General features: G+C 33.4%; 1 protein-coding gene across 1 annotated transcript in view; it reads right to left on the bottom strand.

Annotated features, from left to right (window-relative positions):
* Positions 1 to 12,746, bottom strand: part of Cacna2d1 (calcium voltage-gated channel auxiliary subunit alpha2delta 1) — a 448,394-nt gene that overhangs the window by 361,992 nt on the left and 73,656 nt on the right. The window contains 1 exon segment of the mRNA XM_078040138.1: positions 1,080 to 1,161. Within this exon segment, the coding sequence (XP_077896264.1) occupies positions 1,080 to 1,161 (82 nt within the window).

Here is a 12,746-nt window from a genome sequence, read left to right as displayed (position 1 = left end):
TCTTCTGTTTTTAATTCTATAATTGTTTCATAAAGAGGTTCAGAAGAAATTTTAAAGTCTTATACTTAACTTATCAATATGTTTCCATTTCTCTCAGAGAGGAATATTCACATGCAAGGTGAATGTTCCTAATCTAAAAACATGAAATCCAAAATGCTCCAAAATTGGAAATTTTCTGATTACCCAACAATGCTACAAATATAAAATTCCACAGTTGACACCATGAGCTAGGTCACAGTCAAAACATATACCATTTCACTTAATCAACCCACCACATTTTAAAATATAAACAGGGTCCTTGTATCACTAAGAACACAAGGTGAGAGTACATGTAACAAATTTATTACATGACTTACACTGAAATTGAATTTGTGAGACCCCATACAAATGACATTTAACTTTGATTAATCTTACAGAATGTATATATATAAATGCTCTAACCCATGAAAAATAATCTAAGATTCTATAAAATATTTATATCACATATTCATGTCCTTTTCCAAAAAAAAACTTTAAAGTAACTTTCACAACCAGTTTAGAAATCATAAGAAAAAAATCACCTTTTATTGTATCTCCATTTCTTGCACCAAAATCTTTATTAGCAATCTCAATTGATCATTCCAATCTCTGGACATGGTTATAAACACTTTTCATTTTTTTTAAATAAAATCTATCCTCAAAGAACAAAGATGAGTTTCCATTGATGATATTCAAAAGAACCATTATAGAATTGGAAGTCATCACTATCTAAGTAATATATTCTGAAGAATGGAAACACTGTGGTAACATGCACATGGCACCCAACTGTGAATATTGGTACATACACACATCAGTAACTCATCTAAGTGAGAGCTGGTGTAAACTGTAAAACTGGTATAAACTGTAAAGCGTGGTGAGTTTCATTAACTGTTAGGGGTGGCACTCTTGTTCATAATAACTAACAGTAGCAAGGGTTTCTCTCAGAATGTCACTTCTAGATCCACAGGAAAAACCATATTCTATCTATAACATAGATACACACTTTCTAGAAAACAGAAGGATATTCAAATTAGCAAGTTCTTTTGATGGATTTTACTCACATCAACAAGCTGATTGACTCCACTTGCTGTTTTTGCCAGTGTGACAAGGTCTTCCTGCATCTTATCAACCCATGACTTGATACTGTAGAAATCAGAAAGAAAAATATTCTATTACATCTTTGGCAAATCAAGGTCACATGGTGATATTTTATATCTATGCTTCAGATAATTCATAAATTGTCCTTAGATATTTCTTCTCCCTCCTAGCTCCCACATGTCCACCCTCCCATTCCACCTTCCAATTTCAAAGCAGTCAACCTTTAGATACAAATGTTTAGGATGCTAAAACATCTACAAATCCAAAAGAGGAAAAATGACATGGATGTCTTCTATGATATGAAGGGAAACATTCGCTTATTTTTCTTAAAATGTAATAAATATATTACTAAGTAGAACATTCTAAATTACAAATGCTGTATTTTTGCATACAAGTCCAATGAATATAATAGTGAGAGTACAATAAATGCAGACTATTCGAAAAATGGAAGAATAATCCCACCAGAGATAATGGCTTTAATTCTTTTATTTAGTTGTTTCATTTATACCATATGATAAATACAAACATATGCTGACACAAATATTCTATAAACATATCCTTTTTAATGACTACTTAACTCCACATTCTATACTATACTTGACAATTCTTTTTTTAAAAAAAGTCATCAGTCATCTGTTTTTAACCACTACAAATAATACTGCAATATTTTAGTGGACAATTTTAAATGTACTTTATTTCTTTAGCTAGACACTTAGATATGAATTCTAGTTCAAAGTTTAAATTTTAAAGCAATGGTCTTGATCATTAAAATTATGATCAAAAGATTTAAGTTCAAGTCCTTTCTTTAGATTAATGCAAAGAAAATCTTAAAGTATAAACTATGGTTTCAGGGCATTTTAGGAAAACTTAAATACATCTTCTATCTCAGTTATTTCTGGCATTCAAAACAGTACCAAATACCACACAATTTTTCTGATTCATATCAATATAATTTTCAGTTTCCTCATCTATTTCATTTATTCATCCTCACAGACACAGTGGCCTGAAATCACACCTACCGGGGAAGTTGAGGCAGAAGGATCAAAAGTTTAAGGCTAGCTGGACACCTTAGTGCAACTATGTCTCAAAAGCAATAAAAACAGAAGGGCTGGAGATGTAGCTCAACAGTAAAATAAATAAATAAATAAATAATACATCTATGATTTTTTTTCTCTTCAGGCAATTATATGGAAACATAAGTAATCTGATAAATTGATGAGATGTTTACTTTGAATATGAGCTTTACTCTACATACGTATGATCTAAATCATGGAAACTTAGCTTTATATGTCTTTTCTTCCTTAGATAACACAGAAGAATTCCAGTAGTACATCATGGTCACCAATTTTTTTTCAGCTAAACGCACATGTAATATAATAAACAATAAATGTGAAATAAAAATATAACATGGAAAAGGGATTTAAGTGAGGTTTAAGAGAACATATAAAAGAATAACGAGCTGACAAACTAAAGAGGAAGAAGGGAAACTAGAAAGTCAGTCATAAAAATGGATGAAGTGCTAGAGAGTAAAACACAGAGGCATGATTTATGTGTAAAACAAACTTAGTAAATAAAATAAATTAGCACTAGGAACACTTTAGCACAAACAAAAATAAAGGATAACATTTATTGAACCATGCTTTATGAATAGGATTGAAGAAAGGTAAATGAATATCAAGAAACAAAATCAAATAGAAATTTATAGGGCAATTAAAATGAACAGTGCACATAATGTCATCCGGATAGTACAGTTTGTGCTATTTATGAGCTGGTGCATATATCTGAACAATATTATAAGCAACAACCAATCAATATTCTTAGTATTGCTATTAGGGAATTACAATTATGCCCCAGTTTTACATAGAGAACAAAAAAAAATACAGTAGAGTATAGGAAGAGCAAAGAACATTGGTACTATTTTCTAATTCAGATCAGACTATCTTGTTGCTTTAAGCAGTTACTGAGTAAGTCATGGAACAGGGAAAAACTGAATCATCTCTTCTCAAATAAACTATCAACCCTGACAAAAAGCAAAAGTGTTATACATCCCTTTAGCTGGGAAACTGAGAGACGAATATATCTAATGACTAAATTCTGATTTTTGCCCAACTAATCTAAAATATGCACTCTCTCCTGACACCTGTGGGCACTGTCGCTATCAATGTTCACTGAGGTGAACTTTTTTGCACTGCAAAGCACTTTAGGACATGTCCAGTCTTCTCTGCCCCACTGACAAGCTGTCAAGAACACTTTATAGGAGCACGAATTATTGTACAGATATGAAGTGTTAGTTGATTTTCCTAAAATATTATATAAGCAGTGTCTACTTTCGCCCTTGAATTACAAGGTGATAAAGACCAGGAAATAAGGAAAGGTCACATTTACTTCCAAAGTGGAAAATTACAAAATAGATAATACTCATGTGCAAATATTTATCAATATTTTTCTTACTTGGTAAATCATCAAGCACATATGTATAATCATTTTATTAAATTTATCCAGATGGAACTATAAAATTTGCGGGAAATAATGGGAGAAACAAAATTTTCACATAATAAGAAAGGAACATGGCACTCCACCAGGAAGAATTTATTGTTCACTCTTGACATTGTTCAGCTACCAGGAGGGAGTCACTTAATGCTTATTCATAGTGGTGTGGGGAGGCTGGTAGAAGAGGCTATAGGCAACAAAGAAATGCCCAGTATATGGCCCCCCCCTTTCTTATGTCAGCCTTTGCCTTGCTCTAAGCTCCTACTTAATATAAGAGTTGATTAAAAAGAGAAAAGCATGATTTTTTCATTAATTTTATAACTACATGGAGATATTCACAAGAGATTCAAGTACTAAAAAAAAAAAAAAATGACCAAAGCATGGAGTTTATATACTTTTGAGGCAAAGAATGATTAATTTGTGAAGGGATGATGGAACAAATAGATATGGGGATTCAGGTAGTTAATTCTAGAAATGTTACTAAGAAACATATGGAAGGCATAGAAGCTAGCAGAAAATTAGAGTTACTAATTTTTTATTTGTTTTTTCATATGTTTTTTTTGATTTGTTTATTTATATTCACTGTAGCCCTAATTTCCAGTCTCTGGTGGTCAGAGCTAGTTTTCATTCTTGGTATGTAAAGGGTATCCCTCTCAAAAGAACCTCCAGGGCTTGCTGCAGGTAGGAAACACATGCTAAATGGCTCTTTCTGAAGTTCTAGCTCCTCAAGTGACCAGTCTGAAATGAAATCAATAAACCAACTGGGAATATTTTGGAATGGCATATCATAATTCCTTCAAGGCTTTCTGGAGAAGTAGCTATTTAAAATGACAAAATTGAACAAAGTCAGAGTGTAGACAAAGAGAATACAAAGCATGGCTTATTTAACAACTTCAAGAAGTCCAAGCTTGGCAAATGATAGGAAATTGAGGCAGGAATGGAAGGGCAAAATTCATCCAGAAAGATGGTCCAGACCAAGAATCTGAAATAACCTTTTGAAGCATTAAGATGGTATTCTCAAAATAATGGAGGGACAGTAGAAAATGAGAAGCCAGAAAGAAAGAAGGCAAGTAGAAATAAAAAATCCAACAGAAATTCCTAAGTATGCATCAAAAGATTTCTTGTGCCGTTAGATAAAGAAAATAATTGGGGGGCTGGAGTTGTGGCTCATAGGTAGAGTGCTAGCCTAGCACATGTGAGGCCCTGGGTTTGATCCTCAGCACCATATAAAAATAAAAAAATAAAATAAAATAAATGTATTGTGTCCATCTAAAACTAAAAATAAATATTAAAAAAAAGAAAATGATTGGGAAGAAGAATTGGGAAATGATTCAGGGAGTTCCTCAGTTAGATTATGATAGGGCATTTTAATATAGAAAGTATGAGGGAAGACAAATTTGGAGGGACATTGATAAGTTTTGCTTGCTGGATTGGAGATTGAACCCAGGACCCCACTCATGCTTAACCAAGCATTCTGCCACTGACTGAGCTGCAGCCCCAACCCATGAGTTTCTGTTTTTGGATTTAATTAAAGTTGTTTTTTTTTTTTTAAGAGAACTGAATAGACATGTAATAGACAGTTGAATATACAAAAGTTTACAGCTCTAGAAGAGAATTCTCCATAGAATTTAAGAATTTGGTGGTTACAACATATATAAAGAGCATGCAAAAATCAAAGTACAACTTCCAAAAGAGAGTAGATGGAGGAAGAAAAATAAACAGAAGTTAAAAATCTCAAAAATAACATTTAAGGAATAAGCAGAGGAATCTGAGTAGTGACCAGAGAGGAGAATCCATAAACCATGAGACCTCAGAAGCCAGAGGGGAAAAATATTTCCAAAGAGTGGAAGGGATTATAGTATCATAAATAAATCTACCTTTGCTGGGAAAATGGAACGAACAGTGTGGAAACTGGAAGGGAATGGAGAATGAGGACCTGAGGTTTCTTTTGGGTTTTAATATGATAGATATGGGCATGTTTCTATGTAAAAGGAGAAAGACAAGAGGGGAGGGAGACATTAAAGATTCAAGAGAATATATAATTTATTGACAGTGGTGGGATTCAGGAAATGCAACCCCAAAATAGGGCACTTTGACATTTGACAAAACAGCTAAAGCAGAAAGCTCTCTTTGCCCTTCTCCCTGTGGACTCATGTGACAGGTGTCCTGCTCTAAATCCAAACGGAAGAAACAGCACACAGGAAAACCGAGTATTATCAGAACCAACAGGCCTTGTAGATCATGTCCTTTTGTTCACCAATCGTACTTCCTCAATATTGTCCATAAAAATATGTACCTATCTCTTGATCTTTGGTTCTTCATTTTCTGAAGCCTCTCAAGTCATTTTAAAGTTTTATTAGATTCAATAAATTTATATGCTTTTCTCTTGCTAATATGAATTTTTAAACAGGGCTCTCAGCCCTGAACCTTGCAATATGTGAGGAAAGCAATCTTCTCTACAACACAGCAAGGTCTTTCAAAAGTCACTAGATTCATTACACTTTTCTTGCTCACTTACTGTATCCCAAACATGAGAGGATAAAAGTAATGGATGAGGAGAAAGAATCAAAACAAAGGAGAAATCTAACGTGTGGCTCTAAGGGAAGACAGTTCTTCCATGGGTACTGGAAAGGAAGAGGGAAAGTTTTGAGATAAGTGGAAATAACTGCAACAACTAGTGCAAAAAGTTGAGACTATTCTAGTTTATTGGTCTCTATTTCCTTTGTAATAAAGAAGGAAGAGTCATCAGTTCAGAGATAGTAGGTAAGGAAGTAGAATAGAGAGGTGGAGGTTTACAGAGTGGCTGGAGATGTTTAAGTATCTGTATTATACTGAAGGTCATAGGATTCCATTGGTACTAATCAGCGCAGCTGTGTGAATTTCTTACCAATACCAGGCTGTGGAGGGCAAGATCAGAGAAAAACAGCACTCAGATGAATGTGGGACAGACACCAGCAGGTGGGAAAGGAGGACACGGAAAAGTAAATTGAAGGTCATGACAATTTCTAGATCTCTACTGATTCTACAAAACAAAGACTACTAAAATATTCATTAAAAATATCATAATATATTCATAAACAATGCTTGTTTTCTAAACCCTTTTTCTATGGAACCAAAAAATCATTTCACAGTATTTCCAAGAAAATATGAAAATACTGTATTGCCAAATTTCAAATCTTTGTCATCATTTTTTGAATTTTCAGGCTTATAAAAAGAATATAATGTAGCAACTTAAAGAAAGGGACCTGCGTACACATATCTCATTTTAAGTCACTTACAATATGTATGTATTTTTTAAATAATAAGTTCCCAAAAGTATGGTGAAATAAAACAGATTGCTCTCAGAAAGTTTAATACTGTGATTCAAAAGCCCTTTAGATATAAATGCATATTACAATCTCTAGTCTGATCAAATTCATTGAGCCCATATTTTGTTATATAAGAACAATAGAATTAGAATAATAGATAAGCTGTTTTCTTGAGAAAACACACTGGACTTGCACGCTCAAGGTAACACAGCGCACTTGACCCTTCTTGTTAAAAATGCATATTCCTTGGATTCAAGGCTCAGGTGCTAACAGAAGCTTCAATGTTACAGACAAGACTTGAGCATGATAGGAAGTCAAAGACTAAGAAGAATGAATGGTATATGTGGGGAAAACTGTGAGAAGCTCTGGAGTCTGGGCATGCAGAGAAGGGGTGCACATCCTATTTCTTGTCCCTTTCTTACCCCACGTCCCTCACTGTTCCACTGCCCTCTTGAATCTTGTGTGCTTTTTGCTCCTATGACCCTATTTGTTTGGCTCTTGTTTTATCTTTATTATTATCAACTGATTCCTTTTCATTTTCCTAAGGATAAATACAATTATTTCTCAACATCCATCTTTAATTTTAATACACTTTTCTCCTTCCTCTCTTCTACTTGTACTTCCTCAAAATCTTATGCTTCAACTGTCACCTTTACTTATATAGTCCCTAAATTTGAGATCCACTTCTTCCTCAACTAACATTTGAATGCTCCACTTTGACATTCCATCATTCCTGTCCAAAGATGTATCATATTGAACTCAATATTTTCCCTCTCCAGACTACAAACTCTTTGTATCCTTTTTCTCTGTTGGCAATCCATCTACCCCATCATCAAGAATCACAGCACCAATTTCTTCATCTTTCCCTCCTACGATCCTGTTAAATAATCATGTCCCAGCTTCTCCCCATACATAGCTGATAGCTAAAAACATTGAGACTTTATTTTGTACCACCTCCATGCTAAAATATTTAATATGCATCCTTGCATTACTACCAAATAGAAAAATGTAGACAGGAGAAAACATTCCGGAAGTTAAGCAACCCAGCCCTCTCTCCCTTCTTATTTCCTAAGACCTTCTACTACAACCAACCTCAGGTTTCAATGTGCATTGGCTGTACTTTTCCTCATTCATCCTTCAAGCTCCACCTAGAATTAATCTTCCACCTCAATTGTAAACTGATAAATCCTCAAATACTTTCATATCACCTTTCACAATCTCCCAAACCAAGAATGTTTACTTCTATCCACAAAATTCCAAAAGTACTTTAGCTTTGCTTTGTGTTTATTTTTCTGACACTTCCGTGTCAGTAGGCTCATAAGCATTGACTGAATATAGAGATATGTACTGAAATGAAATTCAACTGTACTACTATTGTTTAAAAATCACAAATATATTTAATAATTCCATTGTTTCAAACACACAAATTCTCTTTCAGCATAACTTCTCCCTATAATCCACATCAGAATAAAATCAACTGTCAGATGTACACCTTTTTAAACAACATCCATCTTTTGACAAACTGCAAATTTTCAAAATGTGGACCTAATAATTTTAAGGAATTATTAAATCTCTTGAAATTCTAAATCTTTTAAGTATATTGAATGTCAAGGAGAAAAATCAAGTCTTGTAATCTCTCTTTGTCCCTTGCCAACTCATTATAGTCAACAACATTATTTTCAACAGTTTGCTGTTGTGTCCAGATTGAATGTAATTTGTAGCATTCTCTAAGATATCACTAAAAATTGAGGTATTTCATTGCATAATTGAAATAACCTTATTATATCCTCTACTTCACCTTATTGAACAGAAACAGTCAAAATTCTAAAAGCACACATACAAAATATTGATATTTGCATTAAGTTTGAGAGAAAAACTTGCCATTCAGTAAACATTGTTCCTTTTAAAGCTGGATTTGTCTGTAATATTGTTTCAAAAGAGTAATGCATACTTCAGAAAGCAACTTTCAAAAAGCAAAAAAAAGAGAGAGATAATAATCCATTTCATCTTGTACACATTTGAAGAACATCAAATTCAGAAAAGCACAAATTATACCCTATTTAATCTATTGTGAAGTGTTAACAGTTGAGAAAAAAGTGTCAAGTCTTTATAGTTTCCTATTAAATTGTTTTGAAAAAGCTAAAGAGAATTTTGCCTGGTTGGAAAAATGGAGTCAGTGTGATAGCTAAGAATTGTTATAATAGGTCCTAAACTAGACTAACTGTCCTTGCATCCTATATTTTATGTGGGTAAGTCCTGTGGGGTGTGGGGGGAAGAAAATGTGTTTAAAACTACTACTGTTTGTATAGAGAGAATATTAAAATAGGTATCTTTTTTCCATGTTCTTCTCAACTTATTCTACTATAATTATCATAAAGACAAAGACAGATATACCACAAGGAAAAGAAAGGGAGGTGGGTTTGCTACAGTAAGGGATTTAGAGGAGGGGTGGTGAGAAGGTGAGAAGTTTGTGCCAATTGGGGCCTTGTCCTAAGACAGTTCTCTGCCTATGCCATTATATTTAAGAAATAATCTTATTTTTAAGGCAATAAAAAACACAGTTATGCCTTGTGGAGCTGGGAAAAATTAAAATATCAAAAGATCTAACAAACTGACCATTTCAAGTGTGCTGAAATATAAATAGCTTATTCACAAATGTGAAGTAATAAGATCATATATTTCAAAAGTCAACTGTTCTACTTGCTATAAATATTCTACCAATGCCAAAAGGCTCCTATTTTTGTTATATAATAAACCACCCACAGTGTCCCTGTAGGTGGGTAAAAATAACATAAGTAAGCCAAAGATTTAGATAACCTAGACATGCAAGTTTATTTAATATCCCTTTCATAGCATGGATAACTATATAGTGAAATACTTTTATTTTTTGTGGTATAAATGGAGAGTTTGGTACCTACACTAAATTATAGGATTGCTTGTAAAATGAATATCATGCCAGGACTATAAGTTCCTGAAATTATTTTCAATTTAAATCATTTTCAGTAACACCGTTGCTCTGTTTTTAGAAAGCTGTTTCAACTTATGAAATGCTTTAGTATTCCATTTTAGTCTAGCGTAATCCTGGGCTGCAGAAAGGAATATGATCACACTAATCAGAGTGGAAAGGTAAAGAACTTGAGAATAGAATAGAAACAAATTGTAAAACTAAAGCCTGATTCTTGAGCAGTTCATGCTTCTCTGCCTTCATTTACTGTTGGCCTTTTTCTGCGTGCATGTGTGTGTGTGTGTGTGTGTGTGTGTGTGTGTGTGTGTGTAATCCACCTTACAAATAATCATATTCACAATTCACAAAAGCCAAGAATTCTTCATAGGATCTACTTTTCCACCATATTGGGTTGGTTTTTGCTTTAGCCACACTTTTTTTTTTTAATTGTTTAGTTATTATTTTCTGCCTTGGCTGCAGCAATTTGCTTCCATCATCTAAACAGATCAGTAATACACTTTCAGATTGGTATTAAAGTTGTTTCACAGATCAGCTACAGCAGGGAGGCTTTTCATACATGGGATTTGTTCCCTGAGGCCCTGAGACCTTTATTTTTTTTTTCTTCCACATCACAGTTACTTACAACCTCTAGCACAATCTCTGTCTAGCCTGGTGCCAACTGAGGTCCCATGTGGCCACACAATCTGCTGCTGGTGTTTCTATGAACCCAATGAGCTGAATTTGTAATTGCTCATTACAAAACCTACGTTCATTTTATTGAAGACCTTCCTTTCATTGTTCATCTGTACCCTTTTCCTCAGTCACTGAAAATTGTTCACAAAATTTATTTTAGCCTAATTCAAGCATATAAACATTATTTGCTCTCATGATAAAACTTTCCTAATTTCCTTTTGTCTTGATTATTATCTGAGGAATCATAATAGTTCCAATACTGAAAAATAATCCAATGCTTCTTATATTGAGATTCTCACCTAAATGGCCAATCCATTGCTCTACATAGACCAGTATTTTCAGCCAAGCTAATTTAATTGTTTGACAAACACATCAGTTTTGACATATTCTTTAATCATATTCTACTAGCTTGAGATCACCTTTCTTAAATCGCCTTAGCTCCTAAAAATCACTCTTCAAATTTGCACACTCAGGTTCCTTTTCTGATACTGATATACCGTCTTATGTTGCTGTTATTTCTCCAACAACATTTAACTACTTAAATATATAGGCCATAGTTTATGGCTCTGTATCCTGAGAATACCTAGCATAGTTCTAAACATAACAATAGATGCTCAATAAACAATAGGTAATATCTATTGAGCTATTATATGACAAGAGCTTTTCTAAACAATCTATACAAACAACATCTTTAAGGCTCACAGAAATCTATTATAGTCCTACTTTACATATGAAGAAACTGAGGCATAATAAGTTTCTGTTAATTGCCTAAAGTCACAGTTGGTAAATGGCAGAGCAGTTTGCCCTCAGCAAACAATATGGTATAATTACGTTAATAAATGCTAATTGATGCAGTGATCTGAAACATAGTTTGGATTTCATCTTTAAACTACCAGAGTAATCCCTCAACTCTTCTGTCATCAAAACATAAATATGCTTCCTGATTTTTATAGAATGTCATAGTCTCTTTGTAGATAGAGAGACAAAAATGAAATTTACAGAATCTTAGTTTTACGTGGAAAAGTTAGTCATAGTTAAGAAATAAAGATTTCAATATTGAGAAAACCTAGGTATTGTTTTCCTTTAAAACTTTCTGTGGAAATATGCACAATGATTGCTTAAATGCCATAATTTTAATTTAAGTTTTTGATCAGAATTAAACAAGCACTACTTATTTTATTTGCTACCAGAAATTTTACTGCTTTTATTAGCATAACATGACATTGTCATGTTAAGTATTGTTCCACAGCAATTGACTTGCATTCCTCACATGCAAAGATATTTGACATAAAGTAGCAGGTTAAGTGTAAAGTCAGCTTTGATGTGTTTCTAAATATAAAATATTCTAAAAGCAACATTCAGTCCTACAATATGAACAGATAAACATGACTATTTCAACCAACTTTCCTTGTTTTCATAATTCAGGTTCAAATATACAAACAAATGTATGAATATAAAAACAAGGGTGCACATTGACTCTTGTGATGCTTCTTTTAAAACACACCACAATGTAATTTGTCTGACAGCTGTTCTAAGACAGAGTTTACTTGACAATAAAAAAGCTGTCAACACAAATATATTAACTTGCAAATTAGAAAGACAATAATTCTTTCTGAAGACCATCAGAAAGGAATATTTCAAGATAGTCTACCTCTAAGAATTTTAATATTTTATCAATAAATATAGGTTTCTAGAGAAATAGGAATTAATCCTTTCAACATAAATCAGTAAACATCTTTCCAGCTCAGAAAACGTATTGCAATTTAATTGCTTTCAACCTGTCTTATCCCAACAGAACATGGTTCTCTTACCCTTTTTGCCTGAGCAGCACCTACATTACCCTTATGTTCCCCTCTGATGGTCTATGCACACTGAACATTCCAAATAGAAGATTGCTGCTTGGACAGGAATTATAACCTGCTTCCTTTCCTTATCTGCTCAATATGAACAAAAACCCGAAGTATATCTTTTAAGAATTAAACTGCTTTTTCCCATAAACACAATGAAACCAACAATGAGAATTGTGAGAAAATGATTTATGTTAAAAAAAAAAAACAACACAGAGGTCAAACACACCAAGAAAATGAAACACCAGTTACTACGGTGTGGGAGAAGGACCTGGGGAGATGACTGTCAAAGGATATAAAACAGCAGATTTGCAGGATGAACAAGGTCAGACATTTAACACACAAATG

This window comes from Ictidomys tridecemlineatus, chromosome 2 (assembly GCF_052094955.1).
Source record: "Ictidomys tridecemlineatus isolate mIctTri1 chromosome 2, mIctTri1.hap1, whole genome shotgun sequence".
Classification (NCBI taxonomy): Eukaryota; Metazoa; Chordata; class Mammalia; order Rodentia; family Sciuridae; genus Ictidomys; species Ictidomys tridecemlineatus.
The sequence above is the reverse complement of the archived record's forward strand: the minus strand, read 5'-3'. Positions and strand labels throughout refer to the sequence as shown.